Source organism: Narcine bancroftii, chromosome 1 (assembly GCF_036971445.1).
Source record: "Narcine bancroftii isolate sNarBan1 chromosome 1, sNarBan1.hap1, whole genome shotgun sequence".
Classification (NCBI taxonomy): domain Eukaryota; kingdom Metazoa; phylum Chordata; class Chondrichthyes; order Torpediniformes; family Narcinidae; genus Narcine; species Narcine bancroftii.
Genome location: NC_091469.1, coordinates 24440496 through 24461165, shown reverse-complemented (window position 1 = coordinate 24461165; position 20670 = coordinate 24440496). Strand labels below are relative to the sequence as shown.

The 20670-nt window shown below is 41.5% G+C and overlaps 2 protein-coding genes across 9 annotated transcripts in view; one reads left to right on the top strand and one right to left on the bottom strand.

The window, feature by feature from the left end:
* smc5 (structural maintenance of chromosomes 5) overlaps window positions 1-20670 on the bottom strand; it is a 121857-nt gene that overhangs the window by 887 nt on the left and 100300 nt on the right. For 2 of the 3 annotated variants that reach the window (XM_069922513.1, XM_069922522.1), the window contains exons 17-23: window positions 14725-14847; window positions 9976-10104; window positions 9258-9353; window positions 7651-7755; window positions 7432-7551; window positions 4739-4918; window positions 3936-4031 (exon numbers count right to left, since the gene is read on the bottom strand). In XM_069922513.1, coding sequence (XP_069778614.1) covers window positions 3936-4031; window positions 4739-4918; window positions 7432-7551; window positions 7651-7755; window positions 9258-9353; window positions 9976-10104; window positions 14725-14847 — 849 coding nt within the window. Of the gene's footprint in view, window positions 1-440; window positions 2425-3935; window positions 4032-4738; window positions 4919-7431; window positions 7552-7650; window positions 7756-9257; window positions 9354-9975; window positions 10105-14724; window positions 14848-20670 lie in introns of those variants that run through there. The other variant, XM_069922503.1, reaches the window with a different exon arrangement.
* Window positions 1-20670, top strand: part of klf9 (Kruppel like factor 9) — an 86574-nt gene that overhangs the window by 16665 nt on the left and 49239 nt on the right. The gene's annotated exons all lie outside the window — the stretch shown is intronic.

The following is a 20670-nucleotide window of genomic DNA, read 5'->3' as shown; positions in this document are numbered from 1 at the left end:
GTGAAAATTTACTTTAAAAATTATGGTTTTCCAGATTTCCTTGATTCAAATTATTGAGAATTTTATGAAATATTTAAAAACCAGTATTTTTTAAAACTATTTGCCTCATTACTCAATCCAACATTTTGTTATTCTGCTTTGAACTAACTACTGTAACTGGATCAGTCTACATGTTTCATTGAAGATGCTGGCAGTTGCACAAGGAGCAGATCTCCTCCAGAGGGAGCTGTAGTGTTTGATTTCTATTGCATGCAAGCTCTGGTAGAGAAGTCTGCTCTCTGTAGGTATGGAAGCAATTGGAATGCAAGATGAGCAATGTTCTATCATTTCAAAATCTGGTCTGCTTTTAATTAAAAAGAGCATTGCCCAAGGCCTAAAGATTCTCTTGCATGAAACAGCTTGACTGAATTAATGTGACAGACTTTGTAAAAATAAAAATTATTTTATTTCACTTCCAAAAAGGACATAACATTTCAAGGGGTAGTTCTTTTCTCCAAAAAAGTGACATGAATGTATATTAGAAATATAAAAACAAACAACTTCCAAAAACTCAAAAACAAACTTCCAACATAAAAATATCCTCAATGAGAATTACATAGAAATGCACAAGGTGAAAACGATACAACCTTTAAAAAATTTAATTAAAACCCAATGCAAAGGAAAGTCAATGAATTAAATGGGTTCAGTTCCAACGGTGCCAAAAAGTGTAGATTTCACAATCATCTCTCAGGTACCCACTTTTTGGAGTGATTGAAGCAATAGATAGCACATGACTTGGCCATTCTCAAAAGGTATTATGGGGATGAAGGATGGGGGACCAAGGGTAGACTAGAAAGAGATAGGAAAAGGCATCTCCTGAACAAGCAGATATAAGGTTGTTTTTCCTTAATAAAAAGGCACACAGTGATGAACTATATGGTAAAATAGTGGAACATATTAATAAACACAAACCTTCAACACTAGATATTCTGACACTAAATATATTCTGTAATTTCCATTACTTACAAAAATAAGGTAAGCACCAAAAAGCGGCAGAGCATTTTAAATCAATAACTCTTCAAATTCAAGGCCCTTCCCATATCTGAATATTATCAACAAATAGATTAAAACTTTTTTTTTACAATAGGTCCCATAGCAATATTGAAGGCCAAGATGCTGACCTTCCACATGGTACTATACCACATTCTAGTGGATGAATTAAGGGGAACTCCGCAGCAATCCTCCAGTGTTTTCTTGATTACACTGGACAATTGATGAGTCTTAAAAACAAAACTGTTCTAAGTGCAATTTGGCAAGTTGCCAGCACAGCAAAACGAGCTGTAACAGATCATTTTTCAGGTGGCCAACTTAATAATTGGCCCAATTATTATTCCGTTCTTTCCTGTGTAACACACATCCTAGCAGGAACCCGCAAATTACTTTCCCTGCTGAGAACACAAATTGTGTGTACAGCATGGATCTGACTTGAAAGAGAGGTCATTTGTGTCTTTACTAGAATTTAGATTCAAGATCAATAGCAGATTTCAGATTCATTGTTGTTGTTGCTCAGTTGTTACCCTGAGATCACTGGATTACTTCCTTTCTAATTGCCTGACTGGTAGGTGGAACTTTTAAAAAATTACATTTGAAGAAAGAAGGGGAAAGGCTTTGCATCTCCTCATTCCACACTGATCCAAGGATCATAATAAATTATTCAGACAACACAAGACAGGGATGCTCAGCACCATTTGCTTCATAACATTTGGTAATAAAGTAACTGCAGTTGCTCATTTCCAAGAATATTAAAATGCAATCCTCAACTAAGTAATCTCACTTTACTGACTGAGAAACTCTTTGACTACCACTTACTTTTTACAACTGCAATGGTTCTGTGGAGTCAAACACAATAGAATCAAAGCATTGCATTGATGAGCATGGGGAAATTATATTTGGAAATAAAGTGTACATCAAGTTATATTGCTGCAGTCTCTCTTTATGTCACAAGCATTCCATGGTGTGTTGAGCAATAGGTGCCAGGACACACACCATGGTCATGTGGGATATTAGCATACCATTGATATCTGCATACCATGACTTGTATTTCAAATAGTTGTGAGAGTGTATCATCAGGAACAAAGTGGCAGTCAGATTGCCGCAAATTTGAATCTCCCCTTTGACCCTCCAGCCTCCAAAGCATAAATAGTTTGTAAAAGGACAAGCTTGCTAGCACAAGCAGTTAGAAAAATGTTCTGAGTTACCCAAAGAGGCAACCTGTTTGTCTACAAACATAAGGGAAGTGTCCATGGTTTCTCAGTTATGTACTTGCACTCTTCTTCGGCGCCTGAGGAAAGCCTTTAAATTCCACTTGCCCGGTGGAAGCATGTGTGGCCCATTGTAAACACACAGCACTGTCATGTTGTCAGCATAGGTTAGATTCTGTAGCAGCTGTACAAAACCAGAGTATGGGTGAATAAGCAAACAGCCAATTTTACCAAAAGTAAAACATGAAAGTTAGTAGACACTGTGGTTGAAATAAAAACACAATGCTGGAAATATTCAGCAGGTCAAACAGTGTCCTTTCTACAGCAAAGATAAAGATACTGTTACGAGTCCAGAGGACCCCAAAACCCAGCAGCAATAGATATTCACCAAGACAAATGGTTACTTAAACAAAAGCTGCTTTTAATTATCTTTAAACATGAAAACAGAATCACACTTTAACTTATCACTATTGACTTAACTAACCTAACTTGACCCCCTTCTAATTAAGCGCACGTGCATGTAATGTGTGTGTAAGTTCAGAAAAGTTCTTTGATTCACAGTCCAATCTCACTTCTCATTCCTCCAAATTCACTGGTTGCAGGCAATTCTTATACTATGCACAGAATTTAACATTTATAAAGTTCACCAGGCTTTGGTGCTTGAAAAGTAAATACTTTACCGCTCAGGAAGGTTCTTATCAGTTTTCAGAGAGCAATTTGTTGTACAATGGACACCCAGCCACTCAGTGTCTTGCCAAGGAAACTTGCCCCTTCAGGGTTCTCCAGCTGATAACCTTTTTCTTTCAGGTCACTACAGAGTTCCTTCTTGTTTCTCTTATTCCAAGTGAAACATTAGACAGCCAGTCCTCTGCTCTTACATGAACCACAAGGGCTTTGACCAGGCTGAACTAAGAACTCACAACCCGTCTTGCAAATGGGGTTTTCCACAAGCTTGCCAGCCTATCCTGTTCCAGTCCCAGCTGCTTTTGCTGGCTGTAACACTCTAGAACTGATCTGTGTGTATTTCTCTCTCTCTGAGAAAAACCCTGTTTGATTCTCTACTTGCAAAACCACATGATCCTCTTAAAACAGCAAGCTCCCTTCGAGACGATATGTGGCTGCGACAAGCTCTTCCATTAGTGGAGTCTTTTGGGAAATCTCCAAAGCTTCTGCAAAGACTGTTGGCCCCAACATGTCTAGCATGGGCAGAGCTCCAGTATTTCAAATAAAATTTGTTTTAAAGTGTTTATATGTGACCTACACTAAAACCTGTCCCAATTTATCTCCCAAAAACAAATCTATATTCTGTCACAATCTACGTTTTGGGCTTGAGCCCATCATCATACCTTGATGAAGGACTCAAGCGTGAAACGCCAGTTATGTATCTCTACCTTTGCTATATAAAGGACACTGTTTGACCTGCTGAGTTTCTCCAGCATTGCATTTTTATCAGTTTTACCAAAGGAGATTGAAAGTATATTACATTGTTATTCCTTCTCACACTTGTTAAACTCCACCAAATACCATTCATCTATCATTTTATGCTTTGGAATGTTTGCTCAGGTAGCAGTGTTAAAACATTCCTCTCATTATTGCAACAATTTAAAATTCCCGGTGCAAGATTCTATTCTTGCTAATCACACAAGCTGTGTAAATGTTCTATTTGGGATTTAAAGACAACTTCAGCCAATGTACCTTGGGTGTGATGAAGAAATATTGAGATGTTTTTTCCTTGCAAGCAGCGCGTACCACCATTTCAAACACCCTCCTCTCATTGGTGGGATCCATTCCCTGAAATTATTAAAATTAAAAAGTCAGCCTTTCTGCCACATTGTTTCCAGTTCTTATTGTCAGGACACTTTATTCATTCAAATCTAGACAATTACTTGAGAAATGCTTCCACTGTGTCAATCGTGTCACTCCAGAGGTTTTAGCACACAATATCTCACTCCTTGCAGAACTGAGAGAGAAGCAAACAGTTTGACCAGCTTGGAGGTACATCTTTTTGATGTGACATTAAACCAAGGCTCTGCAAGTGATCTTTATTGGAAGCAAAAGTTCTTACAGAACTACTCTGAAGAAAAGCAACCAAGTTATCCTAGCCAGAAATTAAGAACATTAAACTTGCATCACAGAGCTGAATAGCCTGCTGTTTAACAAAATTATTTTGGCACTCTAACTTGAACATAGAAGAGTACAGTAAAGGGGAAGGTCCTTTAGGTGTAGGTGTGTGTATAGATGTGTATTGGTGTTTGTTTATACAAGGTAGGGGTGTGTGTATAAGGTAGGAGTGTGTGTGTGTGTGTGTGTGTGTGAAAGAGAGAGAAATGTGATGCCCAAATTAAACTAAAACTTTGTTGCTTGCACATTATATATAGCTATCTATCCCCTGCATATTCATTTGTCTGTCCAAAAGGCTCATAAACACTCTTCATCGTTAAAAATAATTTTACTTCAAGGAAAGAAAGTAGAAATAAAAGTTGCAATGATAGAAGTACCTGATTTATTTCATCTACAACACGAAAGGGACATCTATTTAATTCTTGTAGCGCCATTAGATACAGCATTGTAGAAACGCTTCGCTCCCCACCACTCTGGTGATGTTGGGTGAGCTCATGCAGCTGGGTATTGCTGCGAAACTTCACTCGAATTCGGATACCATACTTATCATACTCCTCCTGCGGGAAAAAGAGTATACATAGAAATGAAAGTTCAGCCTGTCTTTGAGAGTTTATGATCCCTCTCCATTCACTGGCATTCAGAATGAAGAGAAGTGCTCTGATTGAGATGTACATAATTTGGAGGATGTTGAGATGCAGTTTCCTCAGTCTGGGAGAGGGATTGTAAAGGTTTGGAATTTCTGTCGCAGGGATTGTTGGGTGTATTCAAGACTTAGATTTAGAAGGGAAATTGTGGGATAAGTAAATGGCCAGTAATGTGAACTTGAGTTAAAGGACAAGCCACAATCTTGCCTATTATTGGAGCAGGTTCTATTTGGCCTCCTTCCTTGTCTATTTGATAAGTTAGATTTTTTTTTGTCAGCACCTCATCTTATTGCTTAAAGGCAACATTTCTCAATCTGGAGTCCACAGACCATGGGTTTGTTGTAGGTAGTGTGAAGAACATGGAGAAAACAAATATTACTCAAATAATGTGTGTTATGTAAAATTAGGTTGTAAATTTGAAACAAAACAAACAAAAATATTCAAAGCATTTGAAAATCCAATCATTAGTTTAAGAATGGGCTTGAGCTCACAAGCCCCCACTGGTGGTCTGTGAATATAAAGGAATACTCAAGGTGGTTAGTGGTGAAAAATGGTTGAACACCACCCTTTAAAATTTTATCTTTGCAACCAATAAGTAAGGACTGTGAGAATGAAATATTGCTGTCAACTGTTCAAGTACTTTTCCTGTTCAGCTCTGTAGCAATTGAAAACATTGGGTAAGTTCACAAAAAGGATCTTTATGTCCATAAATACAAAAGTACTGTTTGTTCAAGCAGAAAAGAAATGCAGCAGGAATGACTGGAGTGAAGCTTCAGCAACATCCACAGATGTAAAAGGCTGAACTGTTGTTAATGTCTCGCCTGTGAGTCAACAAAGTGCAGTGGGAAAGTACTGAACACAGTGGAGGTCAGATGCCAGCACTGCTGCAAGTACTGAAGCAGTTGTATCACACTGAGTTGAGAACCCAGGTGCACTTTTGCATCTGGCTCTCAGCTTTACAACAGGATTGAATCTAGTGCAGACTCATTAGTTTCTTTGGCAATCAGAGGATATTAAAAAAAGTTACAAATTTTGTTTTTATCCTTGTATTTCAAAGAAAATAAACTGTATACAAAAATTTCATTTTGCCAATTACAGTATCTAAAATGTGAATTTTTTAGAACAATTTTACATTTTTACATAGTGTAAATTTATCATAAATACATTTAAACCCCTGGTATCCAGCACCTAAGGGGATTTGCAGATAAGTGCATTTTCCAGTTGCTGGAGACTTGCTCTTACAATACCTATAAATATACCTGCATTAAGAATAAACAGTTAAAAGACAAAATACAAAAATACTACACTGTACTTGCACTGAACAAACTTCACTTGCATGAATAGATAAACTTTAAGGCATTTTACTTTATTTTCAGTCACATTATTTGAAACCATTTAACTGCCGTTGCATCTTCAGGTTCCTCCCCCTCCATGGAACTGCCCAAAAGATGAGCAATAACACTATAAATAATTACCCCCCCCCACCCCCCCACCAACCAAGTTTTCAGATAAAGCCTCTGACTGAGGTGACTCTTGCTAAGCAGGGATAAAGAGACAGTTTAAGAGTCATCGACGGGCTGTTCATCCCACGCGATGCCATTGCTGTTTCACACAACTTTATTCAAACAGCTGCAATGAGCAAAGCACGACCAAGGCACTGAAGGTTCACCAAAGGCTTGTGTTACATCAGAGAACATTTACAATTTTAAACCTATCATTTTATTCTTTTTTTTTGCCAGTTGCTTGAGGTTGCTGGCTGCTTGAACTCCAGACACCAGGGGTTTTACTGTATTTCAGTGTAATGAATTTTAAGGAATTGGTTTATAGTTAAATTATAAATTATTTTAATTAAAAAATTATATATATTTCAACTGTTTCTAAATATTTCTGCTGAGAGGGCCTCTTTGAAGTATATCAGAGCAGTTCACAAGAAGGCCCTCATGTTCCTGAGACCTAGTCACTTCTCACAGTCCATTTACTTGACAGATTTGCTGTGGGTGTGTGAGCCTTAGTTGAACAGATACATGCAACCACAGGTCTAGTGAGGAGTATACTCAAAGCATGGCTATTGTCCATGATTTGGGCCAATGTTTGTCAGTATCTACCATGAAAGGAAAGCCATGCAAATAGATTTACCAGAGGGTGTTCAAGCAATGTCTTCTGCTATGCCACATTTCATCAGCAAGTCACAGATGTGCAATATTAAAATAGACAATTGTATATTCAGGAAATAGTTTTCCAACTCCAACATAAACGACTGATGACAAGAAAGTTAAAAGCTTCTTAGGACATTGCAATTCCAGTTAATTCTATGAATCTTGTCAATAACATCTGAGGTGAAGCTCACTTGATGGTTGAAGCTCTATACAAGTAATACTTTGGATTACTGGCATGTCAATCTCAGAATACAGTGGAAAAGGTCTTACCTCATTGTCTGTGTGGAGGTCAACTTCACCTGCACACTGCATAGAGCAGAAATACTCACTAAATTTCTTGTTAATTTGTTCTATCAGTTGTTTCAATGGATTTAACCATCTTTCTTTTACCTACAGAGAGGGGATATGTTTAAAAAAGGCAGTCTCACACTGAACATTTGTAAAATTCAAGTCAAAGTTAGTTTTCAAAGAACGTATTGCTCCAATGACCTGTAAGATATTCAGCTTATAATTTTCCATTTCACTCTTCTTCCTATTTAGATCATCAGACAAATTTTCTATTTCTTGTTTCCTCCTCTTGTATTCATCCACAACCTAAGAAAATCAATATTTCGTAGAGCTCATCAATTCAGAAAGATCAATGCATGTTACTGTCAAAAGATTATTCCATTCAGCACATCTTGGTATTCTTCCCAGATCCGTTAAGAGCTTTTGGCAAGTATTTCCCACAGAGTTATAATGTAGCAGATACCCTCCTGGCTGACAAATATATTTAGCAATATTTATTCCCTATTTCATTGTAAATGTAATTATAGCACATTCAATTGAATGACAAACTTTAATTAAGTGGAGCTAATCTATTGTGGATAATTATTTTAGTGCAATTTGTTAGGGCTGGTTTTACATAAACTAATTTCCCTGCGACTCACCCAAAACACTTTCCCAAGCAAGTAGACAAGAAGCTTCCCTTTCACCTCCACTCCCATTTCCTAGTGTTACAAACATTCCTTCCTGGAGAAATGACAATCTCACTGAAGCACTTGCAATTTACAATACTTAATTGGCTATCCACAATTATAGTCTCATAAGGTCACTTGCAAAGGAAACCATCAAGTTTATGGCAACATGAGAGCAATTTCATTGAGTCTGATTCATAGTTACACAGCAGGAAAACGATCCTTTCGCCCCAACTTGTGTATACTGACTAAAGTGCCAATCTACGCTAATCCCATTCCCCTACATTTGACCCATGTGACTTACAACTTTACCTTCCATGTACCTATCCAAATGTCATTGAACCTGCCTCTACCACATCCTCTGGCAGTTTGTTCCAATATTTCCATCACCCTCTCAAGATTCCTTTAAATCTTGCCCCTCTTTAAACCGATACCATCTAATTTTAAAAGCTCCTAACCTGTTTTAGAGACCAATTGCCTCAGTCTTTTTCCATAGCCCTGCAAATTATTTTTCCTGGTATCTACCCAGTTTGTTTTACAAAGTCAAGATGGACTCTGTCACTAACAATCTTAAGCAGAGCATTCCAGATCTCAATCACTGAGGAAAATTGTTTACTTCATGTTTTTCCTTTTGACGCATAATTTGACATTTATATGCTGTTGTCCAGCAAATCCCATTTCAAGGATCTTTACTCCAAGCTCTGCTCTATATTAGAGAGATCAGATAATCAGTTACTCTGCAAACATGACCCCTGGATTTTTTTGTTTTCCTGCTATTTTAATTTTCATCTTAATCCAAGTTTCCCCCATGTTTTGCTCTTCAAAGAACCTGCTCACCTGACGGAAAATGGCAGAAACACCAGATCTTGTTTAGGCCAATAAAGTACCGTACTTAGGAGGTCTTTGGAAAATCCAGAAGTCATGAAAAGTGTGAAATCATTGCATTTCTTTCCAGTTGTGAAATTTGAATGGTTTGAAATTTATTACTGCAATCTGTTCCTTCTTTCATGGCAAATAGAATTGAATAGACTATATACAAATTCAGTAAAGACCCAAAGTTATTACATTGCTTCCAATGTGCCTATCTCAACTTATTTATTAAAACCTCAAAACTGTAAATGATAAAAAGGTTGTTCTCACTGAAAAATTCAACCCCGTAAAACACGATGCTCTCGTCTTCTCCTCATTAAGACAAGCATCTATTTCATCCAGTGTATTGGGTAAACTTTGAAATGCCTAGGCAAAGAAAGAGAACAAAACAAACTAATGTCTTAGACAATTTAAATAGCTCATTGAATTATAGGCAATTTACTAACAGATCAATTTTTAGTAACAGTTTGATATAGTTGTTCAAAGAAAGGACAGGACAGTTGCTCAACAGGCTTAATCTTGAGTACATACAAGAATAACAAAAAGCTATAAACTTCATGCTCAGGCATCAATTAATTGTACAGAATGCCCTTCAGTCACCAAGAGTAATAAAAGGCATAAACTTCAGCTACCCCATACAATCTACATAGTGCTTCTGAAACCAGCACATCTTTTGATATCAGTTGAGAGACAAAGATGTATTTTCCTATTTTCATAAATCACATTCTTAAACTGTATGCTGAGTCAGTTCAACCAGTTTCACCCAAAATTAATCCATTCTTTATTTCTTTTGCATTCTCAATCATCAATGAATTGTACTTCATTCTCATCAGTGACCATACAGCTGATACTTGATTGTGTGAGTCTAATAAATATAGCTAATGACAGATATATTCATAAAATTACCACTTCAGATAGATGGCATGCCAGAGTTAAGCTTTTTCATGGTGCCTGCAACAATATAATTGGGCAATAAATATTTGCTTACTGTCATCAGTTCTGGAGGGATATCATTTTCATTTGGATCCAAGTCACATATCCGCCTAGCTTCTTTCATATGTTCCTTACAAGTGTTCAAGAGTTTGTGCTTTTTGGCATCCAGCTCCCTGTATTGTTGCTACAATCCAAAATGAAAACAATATGTAGTTTAAGAATTAGCATAGACTAATTTGATCAAATGGTCAAATTCTGTGCTAATTCTAAATGGAGAACAAAGTTACACAAATAAAATTATAGTATCAAATAAGACTTCAAACTAGGAAAGCACCACTTGCCACCTGTGAGAATAGTTCATTATTGTCTTATGGAACACATACAACCTGACGAAGCAGTATTTCTCCAGACCAGGGTACAGAAACTTATGTGCACAATACACAGTACATAATATAGACATAAAGATAACAATTTAAAGTAAACATATATAACTATTTTAGAATGATTTACTCTGTTAAAGGATACTGTTCATCAATCTCACAGCCTGCAGAATGAAGCTATTTCCCACCTTCACAGTTCTAATTTTGATGCTCCTACACCTCCTCCTTGATGGTGGTGGATCATAGATGCTGGATGGAAAGGATCTTCTATAATTATTTGAGCCCTATTTAAACAAGACGCTCAGTAGATATCATCAGTAGGGGAAAGGGAGATTCCAATGATCTTCTCATCCGTTTGATGATTCTCTGTATTGACTTCCGATCTGATGCTTTGCAGCTACCCGACCACACAATGATGCAGCCAGACAGGACATTCTTAATTGTGGTCCTGTAAAAAGTTGTTAAAATTGGATGGTAGCCTTGCCCTTCTCAACCTCCTTAGGAAGTGTAGGTACTGCTGCATGATGACCATACAGCCTTGAGATGTGCCATGGCTCAGTGTGATGGGGGTTGAGATTTTGCTACCAACTTACTGTGGTCTTTTGGTCAAGAATTCCAGAATTCAGTTGGGGGGGGGTTTGAGTCCCAGTATGACAGAGTATTTAGAGGTGGTTTGGGAGGAATTGTTAGAGAAGCTTGAACACACATTTTAAAACACAGAATATTTGCCGGACTTTTGCAGAATGCTTTTTGCAGAAGGCAACAAAGTATCAACAGCACCTTGACTGGGAGAGCATGTGAGGTGAACTCTGGGAGAGAGGGAGGGTGTGAAACAGATAGAGGAGTCACAGAAATTATTTCCAGAAGGACAAAGCTGGCAAACTTTGGAAGGCTGTCTGGTCAAAGGAGAAGACTGGCAGTGTGAAAGGTGACCTGAAAGAAAGAGGATCATCTGGAGAACCCTGAAGGGGGCAAGTTTCGTCAGCAAGACTGATTGAGAAGGAATCAGTTGCGGATGTCCTGGTAAAGGAATCTCTGTCTGAAGACCAGCAAGAACCCTCCTGAGTGGTAACCATTTGCCTGTTAAGCACCTAACTTCTGTGTACAGTACAAGAATTGCCTGCAACCAGTGAGATTGGACTGTGATCCAAAGAACTTTTCTAATCTTAAATATGCATTACACACACCTGCGCTTAGTATTAAGTAGTTAGGTTAAGTAAGTAGGTTAAGTAATAAGTTAAAGTTTAATTCTGTTTTCTTGTTCAATTATAATTAAAAACTACTTTTGTTTAAGTAACTCTGTGTTGTGGGGCATATCTATTGCTGCTGGTTTTGGGGTCCTCTGGACTCCGTAAAACCAGAGAGGACAGTTTATCACCAGCCTCTGAGGAATGATCGTGTCGAACACCAAGCTGAAGTCAATGAACAACAGCCTGAAGTATGAGGCATTATTCCCTATGTAGGCTAGGACAGAGTGGAGGGTTAATGTGATAGCATCGTCGGTGGACTGGTTTGGAAGATAAGCAAACTGGGACTGGTCCAATGTCACTGGAAGGTGTGATTTGATGCATTCCATAACTAATCACTCAAAGCATTTCATGATTGTAGTGGTCAGTGCCACTAGACAGTAGTCATTTGGTCTAGTTACTGTCATTCTCTTGGGCACGAGGATGACCTCCGCCAACTGGGCTACACAATCCTTCAGCACATGACCAGATGTGTTATCTGGTTCTGATATGTGTGGGTTCACCCTACATAGGATCCTCCATTCCTCATCAAGGACTGTAAGAACGGGACTATGAACAAGAGAAGGAGCATTTAAAAAGAGGCACGTATTTGTTTAAATTTCATTGGGGACTGTGAGAGGGGGACCGTGAACCAAACCAGAGGAGGAGCGTTTAAAAAGCAGTTGGAGACATTGGTGCTTGTTTAAATTTCTTTATTGGCCAATTAGCTAGAGCCACTAAAAGGAAGGTAACCTCCAGTGGAGTGGCTTATTGTGACAGATTATGTTACATTTTATATTATGTATAGATATGTTTTTAGAAGATAGATTGTGGAGTTTTAGATAGGTCACAAATAGATACAAACACTTCAAAACAAATCTCATTTTAAAATACAAGAGTTATGCATAAGGTGGGTGCCTACAAGTCTGCAAAGACAATAGACTCCTGTGCTGAAGTTTTTCACAAGAGGTGCAAATGGAAGGCCCCATCTCAGGAAACTGAAAAGATCTCTCATTAATTGATTTTGGGAGTCAGCAAGCTGTTTTGGTGGAGTGCGCTGGTGTGGCGGAGTGCGCTGGTGTGGCGGAGTGCGCTGGTGTGGCGGAGTGCGCTGGTGTGGCGGAGTGGGCTGGTTTGGTGGTTTGGTGGAGTGCTGTTTTAGGACAGTCATGTGGTTTTGCAAGCAGAGAGAGTCAAACAGGTTTTTCTTTAAGTGTAATGGAGATGAGAGAGAGACTGCTGGTTTTCTGCAGTGGCTTTAGGAACGTTGTTTGAAACCCCATTTTGAAGACAGATAGTGAGTTCTGAGTTCATCCTGTTCAAAGCCCTTGTGGTCCATACAAGAGGAGATGGCTGGCGGTATAATGTTTTGCCTGAGATAAGGGAAGGAACCCTGTAGTGACCTGAAAGAAAGAGGTTAACATCTGGAAAACTCTGATGGGGAAAGTTTCTTCGGCAAGACAGTGAAGTGGCTGATTGGAAGGAACCAGGTTGTGTGTGTCCAATCTCTCTCTGAAAACCAACAAGAACCTTCCTGAGTGGTAACCATTTATCTTTCAAGCACCAAAGTCTGGTGAAGATTCATAACTGTTAAATTCAGTGCACAGTATAAGAATTGCCTGATACCGGTGAACTTGGAGGAGTGAGATTGGACTGTGAATCAAATAACTTTTCTGAACTTATACACACATTACATACACGCGCACTTAGAATTAGAAGGGGGTTAAGTTCATAGTAATAAGTTAAAGTTTGATCCGGTTTTTATGTTTAAAGAAATTTAAAAGCAACTTTTGTTTAAGTAACCATTTGTCTTGGTGAATTTCTGTTGCTGCTGGGTCCTCTAGGCCCATCACACTATTGAAGAACAGCCAGTGTTGGAGTGGGAATCTGAGGCTTTGGCAATCAGAGGCTGAGGTGGAGGTTAAGGCAAGGCAAGGACAGGTTTTTCTCTTTTCTCTTTCATTGGCAGTGGGAATGGCATCCAGGGTAGGGACACGCTCTTTTTGAAGTATGTGGATAGTCATGGAAGCCAACAGTATTCCTGCTTACTTAATCTGCAGGAAGTGCATCCAATTGCAGCTCCTAACAGACTGTGTAAGGGAATTGGAGCTGGAGATGAATGAACTCCGGATCATTCAGAAGGTAGAGGAGGTGATGGACAAGAGTTACAGGGATGCAATCACATGCAGGAGGATGGTAGCAAGAACACGTGTGCATGCGCGCGCCCATTTTGCAACCAGCGCACTAAGGAAATGAATGTGCGCGCCAAAGATTAGTTACTGAAAATAATGTAGTAATTAGTATTTATACTTACTGATAATATAGAATAAAATCTTAACTAAATATGTTACTTCGTAGAATGCAATCATACTTGTATTCTATTAAAACATGCCAATTCATTTTATTAACCATGGGAGATGGGCTATGCCAAAATTATCTTAAAAAAATTTTATGTTAACATTTGTACAAGCGTTTGTGCGCACATACTTTGGTCACATGAAAAAAATTTGTACACACTGACTACTAAAAATAAGAGGGAACATTGGCAGGCAGTTTAGGGTTCCCTGTGGCAGTTCCCCTCAGCAACAAGTATACTCCTTTGGATATTGCTGAGGGGGATGACCTACCTGGGCAAGGCAGCACCCAGACCAATAACATTGTGGTCGGCTCTGAACCTCAGAATGGGTGAAGTTAGGTAGAGTGATAGTCATGGCAACAGATAGATTCTGCGGCTGCAAGAGACTCCAGGATAGTGGGTTGCCTCCTGGGTACTTGGGTCCAGGATGTCTCCGAGAGGATGCAGAATATCTTCAGGAGCGCAGGCCTAAACAGAGTTGTTATGAGACTTACACCAATCTCAACATGCTTACTGTGCTTCCTTGCATACCGTTTCTGCGAACCTCTACCCTGAGTTTCAGCAGAAAGCTTCAGCTTGACATTAGGGTTCGCTGCCTTCATTCAATGATATTCGCACAGAACCTTCATGACCTAGTATCCAAAATTAATGCCACTTTGTATTAATTTCACAAAATATATTTGGATAAAAATATGGAGGCTACTAAAATAAACTGGCATATGAAATGACGATAGTACACCAAGCATTGTGGTTATAGTACCCATCTGAAATTGGTGGAAACACCGTGCTGTAAAAAGAATTTTGCTCCTTAGTATACATCGTAGTAGTCAGCGTAACTATACCTCTTTAAGTTTTTGCTCTGCAGTAGATTCTTTAAATTCTGATTCCAGCTGATTCTTCTGATAAGTTAGCATTGTGTTTTCAAGAACAAAGACAACTTTCTCCATACTCAGCCTCATGCAGGTCTAGAAACAAAAGGCTGCAGGTATGACAGTGTTCACTACTTCACATCCCAATCCCAAATTTTTCATCACCCATTGCACCTGTAAATAGCTATAACCTGACAAAATGCATATTCAGATTGGCAGTAAGCTGAACATTATTCATAGCATTCCAAGTTGGAAGTATAGGAAGGAGACTCTTAATAAATTGTTCAATGTTTTCTTGCCATTTGGAAAAGAGATGCTCAGAACAAGTGGAAACATTGAAATAAAGCATAAAATAATTCTAAATATTAATGAAGTATATTAGATAGTCAACATTTGAGTCCAAGAGGCGGGGACTTGTGCTAAACTTCCATGTGAAAATCTGACTGAGGGCTTACCATATTTGATGGCATATAGGACCGCCCCCACTTTTTACCCAAAAAAATAATCACCCAAAAACCACTCTGGGTCCTATATGTGAAGGTGACATTTTGAAGCTGCCATTTTGGACTACTTACCTAGCTTCAAGAAGCCCGCGGAGGTGCTGCAGCTCTCCAGGAAGTGGGCCCGCAGCTTTGTGGACCACGTTCCTTCGGGTGGCCATGCTTTCCAGAGTCATTGTCACTGCTCACTCACCCTTGCTCGCACCTGCCCACGCATTCCCATATGGCTTTGAGGGGAGCGCTGGGCCTCGATGATCAGGGTTTGTTCAATAAGCATGGATCCCTGAGCAAATTGAAGGCGGCACAGGTCAACAGGCTGCTCACTCACTGCTACCTGCCCCCGCACCTCATTCGATCTGTTCAGGGGGTCGTGTTCATCAAACAGAGGCTCAGCTTAGAGCCTGATCGCCAAGGCCCAGTGCTGTCTTCAAAGCAAGCGATTGATCATTTGCTCCCCGCGACGGTAGGCCTGGGCCCTGCCCATTACCCTGGCTTCTCTCCTTCCTGTCCTCGCAGGCCCCGGAATACCTATCAATCAATCGGCGTTTGTACAGTGGGGGAGGAAGCAGCTCGAGCCTCGGCGGACAGGAGGATGCGTTGCTGCTGTTGCTCGTGTGGGAGGAAGCTTCAGCCTCTCAGCCATGCCAGGTTGATGGGTTTCCATCGAGGGGAGTGAAGGCAAATACACTAAAACAAAATCTCACACGAAAAATGGGGGGGGGGGGGGGGGGGGGGAGAGTGGGGAGGTTGTCCTATATGCCAGAGGGTCCTATATGCCATCAAATGTAGTCATTTGAGCCCTACAATGCATTTTCTGCCACTTTAGATGCTGGGTAAAGAACTCACCATTCTGCTGACTTATGATTTCCTTAAACAAAAAACAATAACAAATTTGAAAAGAACTCCTGCAAAAATTAAATCTTGGCAAGTTGGCAATCTCCAAGATGTCTGTAATTTACAGATTTCATTGCAGTATTGCAAGCCCCACCTCTCAGAAGTACAGAAGACATTTTATGAAGGAAGATCACATTCTTTTGCACTTCACATCCTCTGGAGTTAATATGTATTACTGAAATGAGTTAAAGCAAATAAAAGCAGCAGCGTGAGCTTTATCCAGAGATCTAGAAAACAGGAGCATGATTAGCACTACATTATTATAGCACCAGAAACCTGAGTTGGAATCTAGCACTGTCTTTAGGATTTTGTCCTTTCTCACCGTGACTGCATGGGTTTCCCCGATATCTCACATATGCAACGAGTAGGTTAATTGGTCACATGGGCATATTTGGGCAGCTCAGGCTCATAAGCCAGAAGGACCTGTTACGGTGCATGTATCACTATATTTAAACTACTTGCACTTACATAGTAAAAGCACAAAATGCTGGAGAAGCTTAGGTCAAACAGTGTCCTTTAAGTAGCAAGGTAAAAATACATAACTGGCGTTTCGGGCTTGAATCCTTCATCAAAGTATGAGAAAATGTCGAGCAAATAAGTGGGGGGGGGGGGCAGGAGGGGTGGCAAAGGCAGGAGATGATAGGTGGAGAAAGGAGGGAAGGGACAGCAGCAATGAGGGGAGGAGGAATGGCTGGATGGGTAAGGGGGAAAGGAGGGCAGAACTGGAAAGACAGGAAGGGGGAGAGAAAATAAACAGCAAGCAGGTTTAGCAGAAAGCAGTAAAGTCAATGTTAATGCATCTGGCTGGAGAGTGGCCAGACAGAAAATAAGGCGTTGTTCCTCCAATCTGCGAGTAGTCTGAGTGGGATAGAACACAAGGCCATGGACAGACATTGGGTCTGGGAATGTGACTCAGAATTGAAATAGTTGGCTACTGGGAGCATTACTTCACTTGAAAGTTTGGGACCCCAGACTATGGTGGGTGAGGACCTCTTGCAGGCACAGGGGAAGGAGCTGGTGAGGGGTGGGGAGGGATGAGTGCATGAGGGAATCACGGAGGGAGTGGTCCCTGCGCCAGGAGGGGAGGGGAATGAAAAATGTGTCCGGTTGTGGGATCCTGTTGCAAGTGCCAGAAATTCCACTGGATAATTTGTTGGATGCGGAGGTTGGTGGGGTGATAGGTGAGGATGAGAGGGATTCTATGTTTGTTGTGTCTTGGTTCAGAGGGGGCCAGGGCAGGTGAGCGGGAAATGGAGGAGATGTGGGTGAGGGACAAGTTGATAGTAGTGGAGAGGAAGCCACATTTGTGGAAGAAGGCAGACATTTCGGAAGATCCGAACTGGAAGACCTTGAGAATAGATGTAGCAGAGACAAAGAAATTGAGAAGGAGACAGGGTGTGAGGAAGCGTAGACAAGGTACTTGTGGGAGTTAGAGGGATTTTAGTATATGTCGGTGGAAAGCTTGTCTCCCAAGATGTAGACAGAGATCGAGGAAGGGGAAAACATTATTGGAGATGGACCAGGTGAGTTTGAGATCAGGGGGGAAATTGGCTGCTAAGTAGATGAAGTTGACAAGCTCATCATGCGTGCATGAGGCAGCCCCGATATAATCGTCAATATACCGGAGGAAGAGATGTGGGATCTTGCTTGTGTCGGCTTATAGCATGGATTGCTCCACAAAGCCCACAAACAGACAGGTATAGCTGGGATCTATGTGGGTACCCATGGCTACTCCTTTGCTTTGGAGTAAGTGAGATGAGTTAAAGGAAAGTTATTTAGAGTGAGGACAAGTTGAGTCAGGTGGAGGAGGGTGGTGGTAGAGGGTGCCTGGTCTGGTCTTTGGTTCAGGAAGAAGAGAAGTACTTTCAGATTTTCTATGTGAGGGATGGAGGTATAAAGGGATTGGACATCCATCGTGAAGATGAGGCGGTCCGGTTCGGGAATCTTAAGTCAATGGAGGGCACATGAGGTGTCGCGGATATAGGTGAGGAGGGATTGGACCAGGTGAGAAAAGATAGAGTCACAGTAAGATGAAACTAGTTCTGAGGGGCAAGAGCAGACAGAAACAATGGGTCTGCCTGGATGGTTGGGTCTGTGCATCTTGGGTAGAAGGTAGAAACAGGCAGTGCGGGAGTGGGAGAGAATGGTGGCCATGGAGGGGAGGTGACCAGAGGTGATGAGGTGGTGTTAGAGACAGTGGCTTGATGTGTAGCGGTGGGGTCCCGTGGGAGGGGTCGATAGAAGGAGGTGTCTGAGAGCTGTCGACTGGCCTCAGCAAGGTAGAGGTCAGTGTGCCAGACCACAATAGCACGAACCTTGTATGCAGGTTTGATGGTGAGGTTGGGATTGTTGCGGAGAGATTGGAGAGCAGAGCGTTCTGAGGAGGTGAGGTTGGAAAACAAGAGGTGGGTGGTAAAGTTGAGACAGTTGATGTCTCGGCAGCAGTTGGAAATAAAATGGTCCAGAGCAGGCAGCTGGTCAGGACAAGGTGTCCAGGAAACAGGCGGCTTGAAGCCGGAGAAAGGGTCTTGGGTGGCGGGGTGGAGAGTCACGGTCATGGAAGTGGGCCCGCAACAGAAGAAGAGTTCAGCATCGCAATGTGCAGGGAACTCAGAGGTGTGGGTGGAGGGGGACAAAGGTGAGGCTTCTATTGAGCACCGAGCAATCCTTCTCAGAGAGGGGAAGGTCAGGGGGATAGTAAAAACCAAGCAGAGGGTCAGAGTGGGGATCGGTGTTGTAGAGGGTGTTGGGGGATGGGAAGGAGGAGGGTTGGAGAGCTCTTATATAGCACCTTTAACAATTAAAGCACTCAAAGGAGTGCTACTAAACCAAATTTGTCACCTAATCACCAAAAGAGAAATTAAGCAGGGAAATCAAAAAGCATCCTAGAGGGAGAAAATATTTAAGGGAGAGGATGGCTTTAGATAGCAAAAATGTGGTGGATAAAAACAAAACTAATTTCTAAGAGGCAGAATTTGAAATTAATAGTTATGATGTGGGTAGTAACAGAGATTGGGAAACGCAAAACCATGGAAAGACTTCAAAATAAAGCTGGAAATTTTAAAAGAATTATATCATTCAAACAGAAATACTTCAGGGGTATTTTCAAGTCCTTGTGTTTTATTTAAAAGAGGTAGAGAACAAAATCATATTTCTATGTACAGGTACACGATCCTTTATCTAGAACCCTTGGGGGACAGTGTGTTCTGAATTTCTGAAAGCCCACCTGAATTATGCTGCCTATCCACCCCCACCCCCTTCCAGTTGCCCAGCAGTCTCCCCCGACCGCCGGTCCCCCGGCCGTCTCCCCCGACCGCCGGTCCCCCGGCCGTCTCCCCCGACCCCCAGCCGTCTCTCCCGACCCCCGGCCGTCTCCCCCGACCGCCGGTCCCCCGGCCGTCTCCCCCGGCCGTCTCCCCCGACCGCCGGTCCCCCGGCCGTCTCCCCCGACCGCCGGTCCCCCGGCCGTCTCCCCCGACCGCCGGTCCCCCGGCCGTCTCCCCCGGCCGTCTCCCCCGACCGCCGGTCCCCCGGCCGTCTCCCCCGACCGCCGGTCCCTTGGACGTCTTTCCCGACCACTGGTCCCCTCAGCTGTCTCCCCCGACTGCCTGTCCCTCAGTCGCCGGATGTCTCCCCCGACTGCCAGTCCCCTGGCCGCCTATCCCTCAGCCTCCTTCCCTAGCCGCCGGTCACTCGGCCGCCTACCCCAACCGTCAGTCCCCACTTGCCGGATTTTGGAGCTTTCCGGAATTTAGGTGTGTGGATAAAGGATCATGTACCTGTATAGCTAAAGTTCTTCAGCATCTTCATTTATTATTCTTTCCTAAAAAAGTATCGATTTTTGGCATGTTAATTTTCCTCAATTAAAGATGGTGATGAAGAAGACGTTTAGCATCATTTCCTACATCAGTTAGGACATTGAGTACATGAGCTGAAATGTCATATCACAAGACTTTGGTGAGACCATATATGGAAGACTGTGCACATTTCTGGTTACCCAGCTATAGGAAGAATGTCAGCTAGAAAGGATATAGAAAAGATTCATGAGGATGCTACCAATAAAATAGGACTTGCATTACAAAGAGAGGGCGGATAGGCTGGCATTTTTCTCCCTAGTATAGAATGCTGAGAGGTGAACTTCACAAGTTATATAAAATCATGTGGGGTGTAGATATAGTAATAGTCTTCATCCAAGGATTGGGAAGTCTGCAGCTAGAGGCAATAGATTTAAAATGAGAGAGCAAAGATTTAAAGGAGACCTGAGGGGCAACTTTTTCCAAAAAAAAAGTGGTGGGTATGTGGAACAAGCCAAAACACAAAAAATGCTAGAGGAACTCAGCAGGTCTTGCAGCATCCATAGATTACTGATATTTTGGGCTGGAGCCCTTCTTCAAGGTACAAGATAAATCAATCAGGTGCCTGAATAAAAGTAATGGCAGGGGGAGGAATACAGACCAACAGACATTGGATATGGAGAAGAGACCAGGAGAAAGGAAAGGTGAGAATTGATGGGCGGGGGGGGGGT